Raw genomic sequence first — 21,878 nt, forward strand, 5'->3', positions numbered from 1 at the left:
ACGGCATCTAAGCAGTCACACCAGGAGGAGGTAAGAACTCCCAAATGTGGAAATACACCAAGGTCTTAGGCCAGCTGAAGAATGACCATACGCTGTTCTCCCAGTTCCCCAAGTACAGTCTGAGAAGAAACTTACATCTTAAGCTGTAATGGTTTATATGTGACATGTAACATAGCCATTGTGAACCATGAACAATTGATAAAGGGGCTTAAAAATCACTGAGCCTGTTATATTTTTAGGATGAGTGCAGGGTTCCAGGATATTCATATATATTTCATATATACTTCATATTCTCTATAACTGAAATAATTCATAACAAAAGTTTAAAAAAAAAAAGAGAGAGAGTCCAAATAAAAGAGACATGAGTTTCCAGATCCTCAAGGTTGGAGACCATTGCTAGAAGCATAGAGTTTTGATTACGTCAAAACCACGGATAGTAAACTATTACCTATCAAGTCACCCTTTTGGTGTCTTTATGTAAAAGTGTCTATTTGATGCACACCCTTCAAGTAACAACAAGGCCTTATGTCAACACACAAACTGAATGATGCCTACATGTGTTTCCTATTTCCTTTTTAATAAATAAATAAATGCAGTATATACTTAAAAGACTGATATCATAACGTTTGAATACTGTTGAATAAAGATATATTTAGTAATTATTTTGATGAGTGGCCTTTATGTTCCATTATGTTCATGTATATTCATTTTTAGATACAAAAATTATTTTTGATGAAAAATCACCACCCTCAATAAAAAAAGGGAAAAAGAAACCCCAAACCAAGAACCATTTATAAAGTGAAGAATCTGAACCAAAGATTGTAATTACCTTCAAACATTTTACCTGAAGCTTCCTCAAGTGTGGCAACATCAAGCCTAGGGCTGTAGTTTCCATAACCGGCAGCAGTGAACGCCCGGATCTGAAAAACGTACACTGTTCCCGGTTTCAGATTATTAATGGAGGCGGAGGTGGACTTGGTTTTGAGTGTTGAGAACGTCCTTTCCCGTTGATCCTGCAATGATATTTACAGGGAGAATTTATTTGGCAGTTGATTCTGATCATTGATTTTAATGCACTGCATTGCTTTTGTTTAACTGAGGTTACAGTGAACCTTCTGAAATGCTGTAAGACTGTTTCTGAGACAAAATAAAATGCAATGAAAACATGCCTTTGTTGTATACCTTTCAAAGAGAAGTAATTTCATTAAGATGATCACAATGTTTGGACTTTTGCAGTGTTGGGACAGGGCATAACAGCCACAACTTTTTGGCCACATTTCTCTATTAAGTAAAATGCAGGTACATCCAGGAAACCTCTGGCTTAGTACAGGACTTCATATAGCAATCTAGCTCTTTCAAATATTTTTCTGAGTGATATTTAGATGACAAAATTCATGTACTAAAAAAATCAAGCAACCTATCAAATTAAGAAATCCAGCTAAACACTACAACAATAGTGACTCACCAGTTACTCTCAATGAAAAGGAAGGAAACAACCCACAGAACAGTACCTAGTACAATTTTCAAATTATAACTTTCAATCTGAGAGTAATGTGGATTATGGTTGTGGCATTATCTTAAATTTAATTTTATTTACACACTTATCAAATGTAAATAACAAGGCTTGCAAAGTTCATTAAAGCAGTAAGATATATGTATTTATATATGTATATATATATATGTGTGTGTGTGTGTATGTATATATGTATATATATCATTTGAAATCTTATAAGTGTTAAGCACATTTTATATACATATATGACATTTTTATACATTTATGAGATAAGCTTAAGAATTAATTAAATATGAAAATTCAAGCACATAAAATCTCTTGAAAACAATATTTTAAAAGAGTAACAGCTGAATTTTCATTTGATGCGATTTTTTTTAAAAGCTATTTATGAACACAAGTTGAAAAAGTTATATGGTTTTTTTTTTTTTTTTTTTTTTTTCGAGACAGGGTTTCTCTGTGTAGCCGTGGCTGTCCTGGAGCTCACTTTGTAGATCAGGCTGGCCTCGAACTCAGAAATCCACCTGCCTCTGCCTCCCGAGTGCTAGGATTAAAGGCGTGTGCCACCATCGCCCGGTCAAGTTATATGTTTTTAAGTATACAGTTTTGGATAGTTTATGAATTTGTCTATAAAGTACCACTGTTAAAATTATTTGCTAAAATCTGAAAATACCACCTTGATTTATTTATTTTTACACTGATACTTCTAAAAGTAGAAATAAACTCAGACTAACTTTATTGAGATGATTCATGATAGCTATCCGTATAACCATTTATAAAGATGATCGTGGATATTATATATGTACTCATAGACAGTTGAATTATATCTGAGCAGAGCTAGAGAGATTCAGTCAGTGAGCAACAACGCACAGGTCCTGTGTCTTCACTCAGCACAGCTCGGCCATTCCAATGCTGCATTCCAATAACTGCCTATTTCCACATTACTGGCTGTAAATATATTCTGTTTCTTTCATGCAAATAAACCCCAGCAATTTGAATGCACTTATTTCAGAGTAAAGATTTGCAAAGGATTGCAGATTCCCTGTGAGAAACTCTGCCACATTGTACTGTAAAATATGCTTTATTGACTTTAAATTCTGCCAATTTCTGGAAGGACCATAACTATTAGGGATTACGGTGTAACAGACATAACAAAAGCAGCGTTAAAGACAATGATCCCCGTTAAGCACATTTGATGGGACAAGAAATGTGCTTTTTGTTACAAAGCTGAGGCATAAAAATGCAGCTGGGGCCAAGAAGAAACCAAATCAGAATGAAAATCGTAAGCCAAGGTATTTTAACACGAGCACCGACACTTCCCATATTGGTTTTCCTTACCTCGTGTGGAGTGCCATTGCCTTGAATTGTACACATTTTAACGAAGTTGATCATTCCCAAACCTTGCCAAAATATTAGGACTTATTTTTATAATCATGTCTAAATAGTGAAGTAGTTTCATGTACTGGAGCATTCACCTAACTGCATTAAATGTATATAGTATCATTTATTACAATTATGGTCATACTATTTACTAGTGGTAGTTTCTGCATTTTAAATTGAGTGATGTGTTTCTGTGTGGTGAAACTCACATAAGTGTTAGTAAATAAGGTTGATAGTTTCATCCTTTCTAAACAAGACATGGATGAATAGGTTCTTATGGAAAGACTCTTTCTATATTAATAATTGGTCATTCTATGGAGAGTATAGAAAGGAGCACCATATGGGTTTTAGACTTTCTATAGAAAAAGAGCCATAAGGCATAATAATTCTGTATTTATGCTAGAGAATCTAAGGAATGGAATAACATCATCACAATCTTAGTGTTGGAGGATATTATATACATATTATGCATAATATCATCAGCTATTACAACAGTATTTGAAAACATCAGTCCTATGAAAGCCCTAAATTAAAGTGTCATTAAGCACACAAATCGACTGAAAGGGACACTGTTCAAAATGTATAGGATTGATTAGTGTCTGTGTCATCAAAGCACTCTATCGAATAATTAAATTAAAAAAAAAAACCTGAAAAAAATCCGCTACGAGTACAATATTCTCACTTGTGTGACACAGAAAGCCAACCAATAGAGCTGTTGGTCGCAAGCCTAAACCAGAGGTGGTGGTGATGGCTATTAATAGTAACTACGGATCCTGAAGTAGCTCCGAATAGTAGTGGAATGCCCAGGACTGCATGCAGCGCAGTTGGATGGTGTCAGGCACCGCACTGTTCGCACCACCACTCTCTCACACTTACTTTCTCATAATACTTGATTTCATATTCCGTGATGACTCCATTGGGATGCTCCGGTTCCTGCCAGGAAAGCTCCACACTCCGCTGCAGTACTCGCTCCTTCATGACTCCACTCACTTGCGAGGGAGCTGTTTGGACAAGATGTGTCAATAAACAATGAGAGAATTCACCGGGTGCCTCAAATCAAATGTCACAACTGATCAGTCCCATGCTGTGCCAGTTTCATTAAGGTAAAAGAAAGCACCTTTTCATAGCTCACAATTCAAAAGCTAATGAATATTCAAACAGGACCTTATTACTGTTCATAAACCTTAATAGGAATTTAAATGAAAGTGCAAACAGCAGAAGATAGCATTGTTCAAGTTGCTGAAAAACGAAAATCATGGGGCTGAGGATGACAATTAAGCAAATGAATGCTAATTAAGGCTAGAAAATATGATTTCAGATTAATCTCCAGTGATAAACCAAGTCCAAATATTTATTTTACACAAAACAAAAATACATTTTTCAAACGAAATAAAAATCAGAATACCGTAGAGAAATAAAAGTTCATGAAGCAGAAACTTCACTTAAAGGGTACACACTTTAAAATGTTTTTATGTTTCATTTGTGTATGTGGATGTACATATATATTTCAGTCCCCGTATATGTATTCTGAACGAATAGCAACTAACTTTGGTGAGAAGTTTTACACTTCATTAGGTGAACGCGCTAGAGTGTGTGCAACTTCTCCCATGTCAAGCTGGGCATGGAATACCATCGGCTTTATACCCTGACATACGTAATGCACCCCTGTAACCCTGACTCGTGAGTCTCTATGGAGGCAGTTCAAAGCTAAGGCGTTGCTTTCTCTCTCTTTGCTGATAATAGTATGCGTTGAGTTCCTTCGTTCTAATTAGAGGCATATCCTCTTTCTGGTAGCCCAGGCTTTGGAATTCAGTAAGCTAATTTGCTCTGTCCAATTTGCTCGGTGATGATTTACTACTCGTCCCCTCTGCCTAAGTGAGTAGCTGCGCCGACTTGGCTGAGTTTCACTGGGGTCATTATGTTTCATGGATCATGCTCTATCTCATTCTGTAAAATATTTTCAAGGCTGTTAATTTAATTTTCAGATGTCCAAAATTGTTAATAATCCTGCTGACAGAAAAGCAATTATACGGGACCAAAGCCATTTAAGCAAATTTCTGATGTTTATCCCTGTGGCTTTTTGTTTCTTCTACTTCATGATACTTTCTTGCATCAATGTCTGGAAAACACATTTTGCACATATTCTATGTTTTGCGGTTTTGAAGGAAGGGCAAGAAAGATTCATGACTGCCATTTTTGCCCACATTAATAAAAATAAAATTACTAGGCACATTAAGTGGAATGTCTTTTGCTTGAAGAAAATTCAGGTGAGGTTTTCTGTAGACTGTATTTACAGGTAAATGCATATCTGGTACATTTGCAATGAAACAAATTTGCAATAAGAAACCCATTTTCAACAATATTTATTCCTTTGCAGCAGTTATGAAAACCTATCTCTAAATTGAGGAAGACCAGGCTTAGAGCAGCTCAGAAAGTGAGATGTGTGAGTGGCCTCCATGGCCTCAGAAAGCATAAACCCCAACCAACAAGAAGGTCCTGTTGCATTTGGCGTTTCAAAAGTCTCCTTTGAAACCTAGAACACAGCCCAGGTGGAAATACTGCACACACTGCTGTGTGATCACTGCATATAATTTAGCTGTGCTATGTGAAATCAAGTTGGGAAGGAATGGGTGACATTGTTTAACACATTTAAGACTTCCGTCTACTTTCAAATCGCATGCATCACACACTGTAGTTTTCAGTGACTGCTTAAGCTCTTAGTTGCCTTCTCAAAACTGAAAGACACGGGAAGCCTTGGATTCCCAGTGCTCTGGAGAAAATGTGGGCTATAAATACACCTTGCTTAGTTCCTGCCACGTGGAGGAAGCTCTACTGTAAAAGAACACTTGAGTTTTGAAAGTTACACTAAAATTACACTCGCTATTTGAAACTGTAAAAGAACTTTTACAGATATAATTATGATAATTGAGGATATGGGAGAAAGGGTGCCAAAAACCCTTTGAAATGTGTAATATTTTGAAATTCACCCTATTGCACTAATGGTTCACCATGCCACAACAGATGTCTCTGCTTTTGCACAGGAAGCCACACCCACAAGGGACACACTGATCTTTTCATACACCTATTTGACTTTAAAACCTCTGATGACAGTATATTCAGGCACATGCTTTCAGAGGGCATAGACAGAAGTGTTAGCAACTGACACTTGAGAATAGGGAGTCATGCAAAAGAAAAGCCCTTCAAATGCAGGGTTTTGGTTCAGAATAACTGGTAATGTTTTCCCCAAGTTCTACTACTTTAGGCATAGAAGACAGGCGCCGCCAACGTATACCATCTATAAACACAGAGAACTCTGAACTAGTCAGATTCCAAGAAGGTCAGTTTACAAAGTAATTGATATAAGAGAGTCCTAGGTGAGCTGATGCTAAAACACAATGCACTGTGTGGTTACCGTGTCATATCTAATCTACTTTCTGAAACACAGTATATCTACTCACGTCAAATGCTCAGTTAATTATAACCCATGGTTCATTTCTGAAGATGAAATCTAAAACGAAATTACATAACATTTAACAACCAATTGCATGGTATGACACTAATTTATAATGTCCATACTTATTAAAATGAAATCAATATATAATTCAATTGGAACTGATGTGAAACTAATAAGCAGTAAGCAATAATATGGACTTGGAAATGTCTGTTAGGAAGTATTAACATGGGGAAGCTATCTAACAACCTTTAGCAGAGTTTGTATGGAATGATTCACAGGTACATTTCCCACCTCCATGTATGGAAATATTCAAATAGCATGATTTGAACTAGGGAGAGGGATGCAATTTTCTTGGTGTTCAAAAATTCTTCTGAAGCATGGGAAAGATATAAAATACACCATGCAATACCAAGCCATGTAGCAGACTGTTACCTGTATTTGGAATCTATACTAAATGATAATTAACATATGATCTTAGGAAATCAAGGCACGGTTTCCATCGATAAATATTGTAAATCTCAATAGCACGATAACAAAATTGGTGATTTTTATGAATCCAGAAATTCAAAGTAAAATAAGGCAGAAAAGTATGTTTTGATTTGGTAAAATCAAGTTTTGGATTTATAATCTCTAACCAGGATGGATTACTGACATATAAAGCTAAACCAAGAGTTACTTTATACAGTTTGATATCTATACAGCCAAATATAATCTTTTATCTTAACTTCTGATTCAATTTCAAAGTCACATCATTTAGATTACAGAACAAGGCCTTCATTTTTGTCTTGCAAAAATGTTAAGCATGCCTATTTGTATGTGTGTGTATGTGCATGTATGAAGGCTTGCATGTACATGCATGGATAGAAAAATTTTTCTCCATGTAGTAGAGAAAAAAATTACTTGAAAACACAGTAGGGGTTATGGTGACACCACACAGGACACTGAAGCTGAAAGAAAAACTAGAAACTTTAATATGGAAAGATGGTCCAGCTTGGGTCAGTGATCCAGCTAGGGTTGGTGATTTGTGTTGAGGTAAGACAGCACAACAATAGTGGGAAACACAAGAAGATATGGAGGGGGACCCTGGCTGGCAGCAGAGAGATGCATACTGCAGCCCTTTATGAAGTGCCAAAGAATTGAATGAGCATGGATATTTTTTCCCCGTAAAGCTTCCCAAATTACAAATCTATGAGCAGAAAATAAAAGGAAAGAAGGAAGGGAAAAGAAAAGAAGGCAGGCAGGCAGGCAGGCAGGCAGACAGGGAGGAAGGCAGGCAGGCTGGCAGGCAGGCAGACAGGGAGGCAGGCAGGCAGGCAGGCAGGCAGACAGGGAGGAAGGCAGGCAGGCTGGCAGGCAGGGAGGCTAGCCCAGATGAGCTTACAGCCTGACGAAACTGTGAGAAAAAAAGGATTGAGCTGAATGAAACTCTTTCAGAATTCTAACTCAACAAATATTGGTTATAAAACAAATAGCCTTAGGTTACTCATTTTATGGTAATTTCTCATCACAGCAATAGTAAAGAAAGTTTGTGCACTTCCCCTTTTAATACCTATTGACAAGGGTAGTGATTGCATAGATCATGATGTGCCTGTCAGACACTACCGTGAAATGTACTATGGATAATTTTGAACTTAAGCCCCCAGCACAACATTTTATAGGGAGGCATTCCACTCCACAATAGGAAGAAACTTTGTGTGTGGAAGAACTTTAGTGAAACTCTTGAATTTTGTTTCTGTCTTGGATTTTTAAAAGTACTTTATTTATAGAGGTCATTGTTTTATCTAGACATATTTTCTAACTTTATGTCAAGGAACGGAGTAGACATTCATCAATACTTCTAGCAGGGCAATGAAGAAAGATCAATCAACAAGTATGAAATGACCTATGGGCATGCATGCATACTTGTTAATTCTTTTGGCATTTGTAAGTTTCCATTAGATGATTCAATAGGGAGAAGTGAAGGCTCTTTAGAACTCTGCGTACTATAATATTGTAGAATAACACAATAATTTTCTCTCACTAAACACTTTTGTCAGTATGCATTGTAAATACAGAATTTAATTTTAAGCATCTTTTGAAGTAAAAGGTCCATGCGCCATTCTACCTTAGTATTTCATTATATTATATTTAGCTTTCTTCCTATGCCCTAACAGTATTTGTTTTCACATTTTAAAATTAACAAAAACACATATAATTTATTTCACTTACAGAGGACTAGTGCCTAAGTATAATGTTCCAACATTGTATTCTGTATATAGCAAATTGATTTCTGGGACATGTAGGTGTATGTATACAGTGTCAACACATGATCTTACTAAGCACTGAGCTTTAACTGCCTAGGAAGGGTTAATAGCATATTATATACAGTCACTAAAATATTTTAAATCATAAAAAAGATTAAAGACAGTTGAGTTGGCAGCAATCAAGATCGCAGTGTTTAATAGTCTGTGAATTATCTGGGTGGAGGGAAGGGTGCTTTTCGGCTAAAATAAACCTATGTCATTGTATAACAAGTAGCCAGAAAAAAATCAGTATGAAATGAGCTGGTATTTTTCACGGGAGCCATGACTACAACATGAAGTTCCATGGAAAAGTGAGCGTGATGTTTACTCAACAAAGCTGGGGAGAATTGCGTCCTGGTTAGACACCTCCTCGAGTGCATGCAGAAGCTAAGCCAGCCCCTCCTCGAGTGCATGCAGAAGCTAAGCCAGCCATTTCAGACCTGGTCAATGCCTGCTGCACAGATTGATCAGAACTACACGTCTTTAAAGCAATAATTACAGAAATGATCTGTCAATATATCAATGAGAATCAACTTTTCTTCTCTAGAATTCCTAGGTAATTGCTCTCCTGAGAGTAGGCAGTAGAAGCATAATTAGAGTTCCCATGTGTTCCAGAAGGTGCTGGAAACTCTATATACTGGGGCATCTCTAGGAGAAGTAGGTCAGTGGGGACATGCTTTTGAAGCAGCACCTAGTCCTGGTCTTTCTGTCTTTTGTTCTGTCTTTCTCTCTTCCTTCCTTCCTTCCTTCCTTCCTTCCTTCCTTCCTTCCTTCCTTCCTTCCTTCCTTCCTTCCTTCCTTCCTTCCTCCTTCCTTCCTTCCTTCCTTCCTTCCTTCCTTCCTTCCTTCCTTCCTTCCCCTCCCTTCCATCCTTCCTCCTCCCATCCCCCCTCCCAGCCTGCCCACCCTCTTTTTTGCTTCCTGTCTGCACTATTGTCAGAATCCTCAGCCACATGCTTCATCCACCATAATTCTGTGCCTCTCCACAAGCACAGAATCAACAGAGATGACCATGATGAGGGCAGAATACCCAAAACCATGAGCCAAAATACCCTTTTTCCTTTTAATTCATTTATAATAGAGATTCTGACCCCAGTGAGTAAGAAGCTAACAAGGGGATGTGGAAACACTGTGGGTATAAGCCATGCAAAAAATTTAAAAAAAAAATAAATGCTTGTACACCTGATGGTATCTGAAGACGGTAGACCAAGTAGAGATTAAAAAATAGCATCCCTTTTTAAATGGCAAGGGCACGCATACACCACATCACTTTAAAAGCACAAAAGTAAAAGTGAACCTCTCTGCCTGACATTTTGTGTTTTAAAGATATCTTTGTTAAAGTAAGCACTCTTTAGTTAACGTAAGCCCAAATATATGGAGTATTTAAAAAATCTGCAGGGTATCATTTTAATGACTGTTTTGGAATCTTGATGTTTCTTTCTGCAGCCCTTCAGGAGCTGAGTAATTTATCATGTGCAGACCTGCAGTACTTTTTATCAGCTGTTGGCATTCATACACAAAGATGCCACGTTTATTGGCCTACATCCTCACTCATGAGCATGAGAAACTCCTACCACAGTCAGTAATAAATTAAGATGAATAAAACTGCCCAGGTACCAGTTAGTTAATACAAATTTTCTAAGGAGAATGAATTTTTTTTCTGTAATATTTTAGAGTTCTCTAAGATAAGGCTCTATGATCGAGAGACAAGATGAGCCAAGTGTCAAGATTCACTTAGAATTACTGTTGTAAAAGGAGACAAGGACTCAAGTCATTCTTATTCCAAGCATTCTAGAGCAGGTGCCCTGTAAGGCACAGCCTGACAACTCAAGGGCAGTTTCCATCGTTTGTTGAGAAGGCTTGTTTCAGGTACACACTGGCCGTACCTTAAGTCCCTCTTTTGTATGTTGCTTAAGTGATATATTATTTTTTCTTAGCAAAATTTCTTGGTGAAAGCAGCATGCTTTCCTTCTGAGAAAAGCTACTTATCTTTTCTATACTGACATTTTGAGTAGCAGTGTCTTTTCAAACAACTACAGTATTGGTCAAGTGCCCTTCACTGTTATATTAAAATGCCCCATAGCAAATCACCATTCACATTCCTATTGATTTTTGGATGCGAACTCTGTTCATTCAGAACTTGTGCATGTAATTTTTCCACAAGTGATTATAGTATAATAGTAGAGTATAGTGTAAAGAATTCTATGGACTACAGAGATGATGGATAATAAAGTCTGACCTCCTGCCTTCTAAAAAATTAGTTGCATTTCTCTAACAGGGTCCCAAGTATCTTAGGTTGGTCTTAAACCTACTATGTAGCTGAGGATGACATTGAACACCCCATCCTCTAGTACCTGCTTCCTGAATCCTGAGGTCACCTGTATGCAACACCATATCACACTCCATCAACTGAACTACATAGTATATACCCATTAAGGAAACCTTAACTCAAAACAAAAACCAAAGTAGGAATGCACACACATAGTTAGTCTGCAAAACACAGTGGAGACAATGTAAGCCAGGTGCCAGCAAATCTTTTGGCTACAGTATAGGGGCAAACAACAAAATATTTTGCTTTTAGCCTTATAAGTTGTAACTTCCTGTTTTAGTAGTAGAATACACATCCAAATCAGTTATCAAAGAGGTTGTGGCATTGTATGTATAATATCTATATCTATATCTATCTATCTATCTATCTATCTATCTATCTATCTATCTATAAGCTAATGTGTAGGCAGTATCCACCCAGGTTAAAGATTGGGCTCATGATTTTCAGGTTATCTGCCTTAAGTAACAACTAGTTAATACACCATTTCCCTCTACTCCAGCTAATATATAATTTTTGTTGCTAGGAACCACACATGTATTTATGTTTCCTTGCCTCAATTCTTCTGATGTTTCTTGAATGTTGGTATAGAGTGCAGACAGAAGAGTGAGGTTACGAGTCAACCCTCTGGCTTTGCATTGGGGTTCAGAGCATCTTTGTTGTGTGATCTTGAGCAATAATATTAACCGCACAGTGCTTGGGATTCTGAGATGTAAATAGAAATAGATACAAATAGATAGTAGTAGAAATGTATTAGAAATGTAGTAGTAGAAATTAATTGCTTTTAAATATGGAAAATCACTTCCTGCATGTAGCAAAAAATATTTATTTATTTTTGTATTAACTGATGTCTGGGACCCCTTCCAGAATAATTCTCTTCTAAAATCAGATACTCTAAATTCCTGTTCTGGCATGGGTGTCTTTCACATGCGTAGATGAATGCACTGGCACGGAGATGCACAGCTGGGTTTGAGAACGATTCTTTTCAAGTGTGGTCAGGAACTTGCATTGTCATTTTCAGGTGTGAGTCCACCGCCTTTCATAACAAATTCTGACCTTGTTAGGTAAGCAAATAATACATTTATAGTTTTGTCAAGTAAATGACCTAATTGTCACTACGAGTAAGACAGAAAACTAAAGTCCAAATTTTAAGTCATTTCAAATGGATCCTTCCTAGTAAAAACAAAATAAAATTACTCTAATGGGGAGAAGATCATCAAGATACGCCCATTTCAAAAAATGCCATACAATACGTGGTATCGCAAATAAAGACCCAGCGAATCCACTTTTCACTGCTGAGGAAACTCTTGAGGAATTTTCAAACCACTTCTTTGATAAGCCCGTCAGAAAAATCTGGTTCCATTTCTAACTTTCTGTGACTCTAAAGCTATCCGCTGCCTTATTTATAGAGTCAACTATTAAAGTTTGCCTTGCTTTAAAGACAGAATATTTACAGAATGGATTTTATCACTAAGTATATAAAGCCTTGGCTCTTACCCAAGCCCCTTCTAAAAATACAAATGGACCTTACACACATGTAGAAGCACACTGATAACGACCTCTTACAGGCCCGAGTAACATTTTCAGTTGAAGATGTTGTCAGGTTTTATAAGGGATGGAAGACTGTATTATACTCAGATAATAAAATATAACACTTCAGTATTGTTCACTTCCGATTATCAGTTTATTATTTCAATCATTGTCACAGAAGTCATCTGATTTAAATTTCACATCCTAGCCCACATTGATTACGTCAAGAGAAACTGAGACGGAAGAAAGGCGGGAACAGGAGGAAGAGGCAGAGGAACAAGCAAGGGGCTCAGAAGAGATACAGCCTTGCCGCTTTAATGTTAACTAGAAAGATGAGTTGAAGTCACATGGTACATTTACACAATGGAGTACTACTCAGCTATTAAAAAGAATGAATTTATGAAATTCCTAGCCAAATGGATGGACCTGGAGGGCATCATCTTGAGTGAGGTAACACAATCACAAAGGAACTCACACAATATGTATTCACTGATAAGTGGATATTAGCCCAAAACTTAGGATATCCAAGATATAAGATACAATTTGCTAAACGCATGACACTCAAGAAGAATGAAGACCAAAGTGTGGACACTGTGCCCCTTCTTACAAGTGGGAACAAAACACCCAGGGAAGGAGTTACAGAGACAAAGTTTGGAGCTGTGATGAAAGGATGGACCATCTAGAGACTGCCATATCCAGGGATCCATCCCATAATCAGCTTCCAAACGCTGACACCATTGCATACACTAGCAAGATTTTGCTGAAAGGACCCAGATATAGCTCTCTCTTGTGAAACTATGCCGGGGCCAAACAAACACAGAAGTGGATGCTCACTGTCAGCTATTGAATGGATCACAGGGCTCCCAATGGAGAAGCTAGAGAAAGTACCCAAGGAGCTAAAGGGATCTGCAACCCTATAGTTGGAACAAATGGTGAACTAACCAGTACCCCGGAGCTCTTGTCTCTAGCTGCATATGTATCGAAAGATGGCCTAGTCGGCCATCACTGGAAAGAGAGGCCCATTGGACTTGCAAACTTTATATGCCCCAATATAGGGGAATGCCAGGGCCAAAAGAATGGGAATGGGTGGGTAGGGAAGTGGGGGGGCTATGGGGGACTTTTGGGATAGCATTGGAAATGTAATTGAGGAAAATACGTAATAAAAAAAAAGAATTGTAAAAAAAAAAAAAAGAAAAAAAGAAAAGTCACCATCTCAATTGGTCCATTTGTTTATAGAAATATAAACATCCATGTGGCTTATGGGATAGTCCTCAATACCAGTCTAGATTTAATACTTATTATGAAAACTGAGTGCAAAAGAAATAGTTTCCTACAGTCTGGTAAATATGCCATGTGTATGTTTGTACCTTGTACTTTATAGCTATTGTGTCACAAGGCAAAAGCTTCCACCAAGAATGCCATAGCTAAAAACTGCATTGGATTTCCTCCCACGTGTGATAGCGCCAGGGGGCAGGGCGTTAATTGTCTATGCAATATTTTAGTTTCAGAGGAGATTAAGACATATTATCTCAAGTGGCTGCTTATACCCAGGAGTCACTTGTTTTAGTCCACTTAGAAAATACAGTTTGCAACAAATACCAGGTAGGGAAAGTTACCAATTTTGGATAGGCTTTGCTTCAGATATTAATTCATAAGTAATTGTTTTTTATCTTGGACATCACCTCCCTAAAGAAAGACTCACTTAAGAAGCTGATTGCTTAACTGGCTGACAAACTACTCATTCTTGAATACTGTTATACTATCATATGTGTACAAAAAAGGATGAGGAAATCTAATGTGTCTCAAAACCAACAGTAGTTAGGCCAAACAAACAATGAAAGAGGAAGACATAATGGATAAGAACTAATGATTACTGGTGCATACAGATTCACCGAAACAGAAATTAGGATCTCACAGGCTACTTCTCTGTGCACCCTCCTCACTGGCTCCCCCTCAGTGGATCCTCCTCTCTGGCCCCTTCTCTCAAAAGCTTCTCCCCACTATCCCCTCCTCATTAGATCCTCCCAACAGTCTGCCATCCCCAGCCAAAAACCTACCCAGATCAGCTTCTGCCTGTGGCTTGGCCTGCCCCATTATTTCTATTGTATAAGGAATGTTTTCTTTATTCAAAACGAGTTTTGGCCAGCAAAGAAGTACCACCATCTTAATAGCTAAAAATGACTCTGGGGAGACTGGTAAGAACACTACCTTGCAGGCCTCGAGGACCTAAGTTCAAATCCCCAGAAGCTTGAATAAAAAGGCAGCTGTATTCACACACGTCTGTAAAGGAGGTCACTGGGACTTGCTAGTGAAACCAGACTAGTTCTGGGCTCAGCGAAAGACCCTCCTTCAAAGGCACAAATTGGAGAGCAAAAGAGCAGAACACCAAACACTCTCCTCTGCATGCTCTGGCATACATGCATGTGTATACTCCATATATGCCATACAAGCATGGCACATACTCTCACCCACAAAAGAAATGTGGGCAAAATCAATGAGGAGACAAGTACTGAGGAGATAATACTTCTAGTCTCACCTTTTATTAGATAATCAGTAGTTGACCCATTGGCTATGTATTTCTACCTCCTGTTTATGATGCCACTGTGTTAACACATGACAATGAAGAACTGTAACACAGAAATGTAGCCTATGGAGTGGAACACATTTATTACCTGGTGTTCTCTGATGTAGAATTTGTTTGACTGTAAGAAAACAAAAATAGAGCTCCCAAGGACTAAACCACCAACTAAAGAGTACACATGGAGGGACCCATGACTCCAGCCGAATATGTAGCAGACAGATGTCAGACATCAATGGGAGGAGAGGCCCTTGGTCCTGTGAAGGCATGATGCACCAATGTAGGGGAATGCCATGACAAGGAAGCTGGAGTGTGTGCATTGGTGAGTGGGGTGTGGGTGGTATGGTTTGGGATAGGGGGTTTTTGGAGGGGAAACCAGGAAAGGGGATAACATTTGAAATGTAAATAAAGAAAATATCTAATAAAAAAAGAAGCTGTAGTTTAAAGTTTGGATTTTCTCATAAAAATGCATTCTGCTGACAGTTGATATATTTGATAAAGAGGACACAAATATAACTCTTATTACCTTTCTCTTGCAGTTGCAATATGGCCGCTCCTAGCAGCCATCACACACACGTTCCTCGCATAGAAAATGGTAAGGCAATGTGGAGTGCTTTGTAGTTATGACAGAAAAGCCTGTGTTTCCAGTACACTTGGATATCTGTTCATTGCTCATTTATTCATTCACTAGGATGGGCAATAAAGCTGAGTGTGTGATTCCAAAAATTCAGGAGAGGTGTAATTGAGAAAAGACTCTATAGCAAGAAGGAAGCTAGCACTGTCCATCACTGCCTGGGAAGAGGGAAATGATGCACTTTATCTGACAACCCCCTCCTGTATTCTTAGTCTCAAATTATGGTCCTACAGAACCAACAGAGTTGCCTAAGTCTCGGGTAGGTAAAGCCCATGGGTTGTGGATGGTATACAACTAGGACTTGGTGGTGGTGGTGGGGGGGGGATTGATAGTTTTAAATCCCACTAGCACTTCCTGTAGATAAGAAGAGGCCCTTCCTTATTTTCCCATTTCAGGGTTAACTTTAGGTTAACCATCCTTTTTAGACATCCTTTCCCTGAAACTGGCAGACTATTCATAAACTGTGACCAGGCTTTGGCAACATCTCTCTGTTTCCCGAGATGTGAGGCTGTATACGTTCATTACGTGCTCACTCTACGATCTCACTTGCTGCAACATGATGAACTCCTCATGATGAACAATGCCCTAGTATTTTAAGACTCGGGGGTTAGCAGAAAGCAACATGAGTATTTAGTCAATTCATGTTATAGATCTGATCTTTATTTCCTTATTAGTAGAGAAATAAAAACACAACATCACAATGGCACATTTTGACTACACAGTCCTGACACATCCCAATAACTGATGTTGCAAATATCTCTCTGCAGATGTTCGTCTAATCTGTTCAGTGACCAACATGCTCAATTTCTTTTTCAAATGAGTACATATTCCATTTTGTCCAGTAATAAATATTTTCCAGTGGTCCCCTCTCTGAAAAATTCTGTAATACTTATGAAGACATCTCTCATTTCTGTTTCAATGTGTCACAGATGGCAAACAAAGCAATAGTGTACTGTATTTTATTTAGAAACTGCTTATATCAATGAAAAATGAAAGTCATATATTCTGTGGTTGATACTTATTAAGAATTTATTTTGAATAGCCAGTGCTTTTTACTATATTTTAAAGTAAGTTCTTCTGAAATTAAGACATCTACCTCATATACACTTAGGTATGTAATTCATATATGTATGCATTATGTGATTCATATATGTTTACATTAACTATGTATGCATGTATGCATTATATGACTTATGAATTATATATGTATGCATATATAGCTATGATATACATACACATATACTTATATAATATGCATATTAGTATATGTATTCATGCATTTGTGTGTGTGTGTGTGTGTGTGTGTGTATACATAATCTCCAGTGGTAAAAGACAGTTAACTTTAGGCACATATTCATATAGCTAAGATGAATATTTAACAAAAGTTTACTTGTACATTATAATTCCACCACTAAAACGATACATAAGGAATGCTAACTTTGGTGCTAGGCTACCAATTTTTAAGAAATAATCACCAATGTGACTACTGATAACAACACACTACATAACTTAAAATGATAAAAGGATTATGAAACTGTTAAAAATAAGTTATTGAATATAGGGAATACATAAAACTACACAATGTATGGATTTATTAAAATATCACAATATACAATATATGTTTCTACTAATGCATCAAATATTTTTGGAAACTACTAGGAATTACTGTTACTCTGCATCCCACTAGCCAGTTTGGGGAACTGTGTGGTGCCTTATTTCTCACATAAAGACATAACAGAGAACCCAGTCACCAACACACACATAAACATATGGCTACATACACATGAGCAACATAATGAATATCGAGTTGAATAATTGCATGAAATCCTAGAGTGGAAAGATCCCACTTTCAAGTCACTCTAGTGTGGCTGAAGGTGCTTTCTGCCTTCATCGGACTTGAAGGCATAAACAAAATGTTCAGGAATTGCACTCTCACTTATTAATTATGGCACCTTACCTCAATTGCTAGACTGCTAGGAACCTCATGTCTTAGTACATAATATAGAAATGATAGAAGTGACAATAATGATTTTTGAAAAATAAGCAAGGTTTGTCAATAACCTGAATAATTAGGGAAGGAAGAAATTGAAGTGTAAAACTAACTTAACAATACATAATAGAAATTCAACCCATTTCTGTTATTTTATCCCAATGTTAGCTAAAACTTTATAATGAGGCCAATTTCTATCCTGTTTGTTAATAGAAACTATGGTTACAAATTTTATATTTATTTATTCAGGTCATGCATGTGTGTGTATTTGGGCTCACCGGTGCCATGACATATGCTTAGAAGTCAGAGGATAACTTGGTGAATCAGTTTTCCCTTCCACTGGGAACATTCCTTGAATCTTAGAATGAAAGAATTGGTTGCTAAGATCCCTACATCTGAATCATTTCACTGTCTTTACAACGTGATTTTGTACAAGCTATCTAAACTTACACATCACTCATAAACACACATTTTCATGTAAGAATAATATTGACTACATAATGTATTGTAAATGCTGAATATTTATTATAGTCTGGTATTTTCAGATTATAGTGAATTTTCTTTCAAAGACTTGTTATGCTAAGTGATAGAAAATGTGACTCAAATCATTATTATATTTCCTACACAATAACTTTTCTAAAGCTCAGCCCATTTTCTTTTTGTTACTTGGATGCAGTAAAGTGCTTTAATGCAACTCTTAGGTTGCATTATTATATTATATATTATATAATACATATTATGTAATATAATATGTATTACATATTTTATAGATTTATAACACACACAACATATATATTAAGAACAAAGCTTGGCTAGCACATATAGGCCGTTAAATGAGGAAGATCAGAATTTCAAGACAAGCGGACCTTGACTGCTGATCTCTGCATTATATTGTTAATACTCAGTGTTTTATCATTCTGTAAGAATGTCCCAGGTGTCATTACAGCATCTATACATCAGCTATTACATAACCACCCTATGGAGAAGTGGCTTACCTCTTAGCCAAAATCCTATAACATATCATAAACATAACCATGCTTCATGTCTGCAGACATGAGCTAGCTCCACAAAGATTTCCCTGAGCCGCCCATGCAGGCGAGGACGAGTTGTGATGGAGGTGTGCAAGATAAATAACCCTCCTCCCACGCTCCACTTCTAATGCTTTGCTCTCACTTTGAAGGAAATATAAATTTTCTATTCATGCTGATTGTTGGAAACAAAAGGGGTAAAGAAAATGTTATGCTTTCAAGTTAGATAGCTATAAATTATAAAAATGACAATGATTTGGAAATGCAATGTTCACAGCAATTCAAAAATTGTTTTTATAATAAGTTAAACATTTTAAAACAAAAAGGGCACACTTAAAGGGCTGAATTGTTGATAAGCTGGGTATATGGGAAAGAGAGTGTAAAATGATGTGTAGCTAATGATTTGAAACCATAATTCAACTTGTTAATTTAGTTTGCAAAGTGCTCAATCTGTTATCACTTACATTTATGCACTTATATTTTTATTTTAACCATCATACTTTGTGTGATAATTTAAAAACTGATTTTTTTAGAATCATAAGATTACTAATATATTTTTTGAAATAATATTGGTTGTTTAAAATTGAGTGCTTCAAAATTTACAATAAACATTAGAAGAAGATGTGAATTTAAGTACATCTTGTAGGCAAATGCAACCTGAAGGCTTTTCTGTCATGTATATGTTGTTAGTGCCTGTTCCCAAGATCATCTTTATGAAATCCTGCTTCTTTGAGATTTGAAAGAAAATATCATCGTTTTTATGTCTTTTAAAAACCAATCTGTCAACACTAGTATCAAACAACTTTGAAGTGATGCTGAATTGTGTAACAAGTGACAATATCAACTCCCTAGACAGGCGAAATGCTTGCTTCATGAATGCATTCTGTCAGGTCAGACACTAACCTGGTACTTAGAAATGAGCAGCAGCGTTCGGCTTCAACACACTAATGGGGCTCTTGTTTTCTTGGAACTAATATTTATATCCTTTGGAAAAAATGCTGAATGTTAATTGTCATTACTGTGTTTTGTGTTCATTGTGATTCAGCTCCGGACCTTCCTTCTGAGGGGGAAATGGCTGGCCACCTGCTTGTGGATGCAAACTCTGGCCCCTGGGTACTGCTGTTTGTAAATGACTCCCACAGGCAGCAAGACATCGTTTTCCCAGGTGGGCCACTCATTTACTTTCTGTTTTCTTTCTCCCACTATTCATCTATGTTGACAAGTGTCAATTATGGACAGCAGATTTATGGGATGGGAAAGATAAAGCCCAATTTACAAATCATTTTCCGTGCAAGCCGACAGGTGCAATGACAGAGCTGACTTGCCGTAATTGAATTTCTTGCTGCTATCTACTCAGTCACAGGACGATGTCAACTTCAAGGATGTCAGCTGAGGAGAGTCTTAATACTCTAAGATTTTGAAAGCAGAGATGAAAATATATAGCCAAGGTTTTAACGATGGACTCTGCGTCATGTTGGGGTGATATATCTGGGAAAACTAAAGTAGCTAAATTTGAATCTACTCATTATTCTTGTTAAGGATACGTGTACTGAAGTAATAAATATTAATTCAAATATAAGTTTTTAACATTCTAAAACTGAAGAATATCTTTCCATAAAAACTTCCATAAAAGTTACATAGCTATATACATTATATATAAAGATAAATATTAAAAAATTAACTGAGATTCACTTTTTGTTTCAGGCTGGTCTTGGACTCTTGTAATACGATCAATTATTATACGCATATCACCATATCTAACTAATAATTCCTATTTTTGGAAGAAAAACTAATTGTATATTTTTTAAAGTGAATTTTCAAGTACAGAGATTTTAATGAAGATATCACATTTGTATGAATTTGTATCAGCAGTGTTTCATTTCAAATATATTACATATAATTATAAACATATAATGTATTTCAGTGCAATAAACTATGATTATACTATTATTTATCAGTTTCAATACTTATTCGTTCCTATACATTATCTTTTTAATTATATATTTCTATATAATTAAATATTATAATTCATGTAAGGAATTGCCAAAAATCTCATTTGAAGGCAAGAGAATAAGGAATAAAATAGAATATTAATCCATACATGGCTTTGTTTGCACACAACTTACTGAAGTCATATGGAACATGAGAACACTTTCTCAAGCTTAATGAGATTGCCTGGAGGTCATTTATTTTTAAAAGGTTTTTATTTAAAGGTTATGATCACACTTTTATTCTATAGAATCTAGAACAAATTTGTAAATTCTACAATATTGACTACATTTTGAAATTGAGAAGTGTGATGGTTTGTATATCCTTGGATCAGGGAGTGGCACCATCTGAAGGTGTGGCCTTGTTGGAATAGGTGTGACCTGGTTGGAATGGGTGTGTCACTGTGGGTGTGGGTATAAGATCCTCACCCTAGTTGTCTGGAAGTCAGTCTTCCACTAGTAGCCTTTGGATGAAGACAGAACTCTCAGCTCCTCCTGTGCCATGCCTGCCTGGATACTGCCATGCTCCCACCTTGATGCCTTGATGATAATGGACTGAACCTCTGAACCTGTAAGCCAGCCCCAATTAAATGTTGTTTTTATAAGACTTGCCTTGGTCATGGTGTCTGTTCACAGCAGTAAAACCCTAACTAGGACAAGAAGAAAAGGGAAGGAAGGGAAAACTGAGAAGGAGATGGCAGAGGGAGAGAGAGAGGAGGGAGGAGGGAGGAGGGAGGAGGGAGGAGGGAGAGAGACAGGAGGGAGGAGGGAGAGAGACAGGAGGGAGGAGGGAGGAGGGAGAGAGACAGGAGGTAGGAGGGAGGAGGGAGGAATGCGGATGGGACAAGGTTCTCAATGAGCCTGACACTTGCTTACTTGGCTAACCTGGGAGGCCAGCAAGCTCTAGAGATCCTGGTATTGAGATGACATGCTCCATGTTCACGCTGTGTTGACTGAGCCATCTCTCGACACTCCTCAAATGGACTTTCAATGTGGCCCATTTTTTTCCACACTTATTTATTAAATTATTAGCCATTCTTGGTTCCGTTTTCCACATTTGATAATAATTTCATCATATTTTTGTATTAAGATTTCTTATTACTTCTTTAGAATATGTAAATAACACTACTCCATTATGTTTCACATATATTTGATATTTTCTCCCACCAAGTGGCTTA

The 21,878-nt window shown here is 37.1% G+C and overlaps 1 protein-coding gene across 7 annotated transcripts in view; it reads right to left on the minus strand.

Annotated features, from left to right (window-relative positions):
• Epha7 (EPH receptor A7) overlaps nt 1–21,878 on the minus strand; it is a 152,576-nt gene that overhangs the window by 25,856 nt on the left and 104,842 nt on the right. For 4 of the 7 annotated variants that reach the window (XM_021161337.2, XM_021161335.3, XM_021161340.3 and 1 more), the window contains exons 6-7: nt 3,767–3,891; nt 830–1,013 (exon numbers count right to left, since the gene is read on the minus strand). In XM_021161337.2, the coding sequence (XP_021016996.1) occupies nt 830–1,013; nt 3,767–3,891 (309 nt within the window). The remainder of the gene's footprint in view (nt 1–829; nt 1,014–3,766; nt 3,892–21,878) is intronic. The other 3 variants (XM_085839446.1, XM_021161338.3, XM_085839447.1) reach the window with 1 other exon arrangement.

Source organism: Mus caroli, unplaced genomic scaffold (assembly GCF_978045245.1).
Source record: "Mus caroli unplaced genomic scaffold, Mus_caroli_1 scaffold_6, whole genome shotgun sequence".
Taxonomy (NCBI): Eukaryota; Metazoa; Chordata; class Mammalia; order Rodentia; family Muridae; genus Mus; species Mus caroli.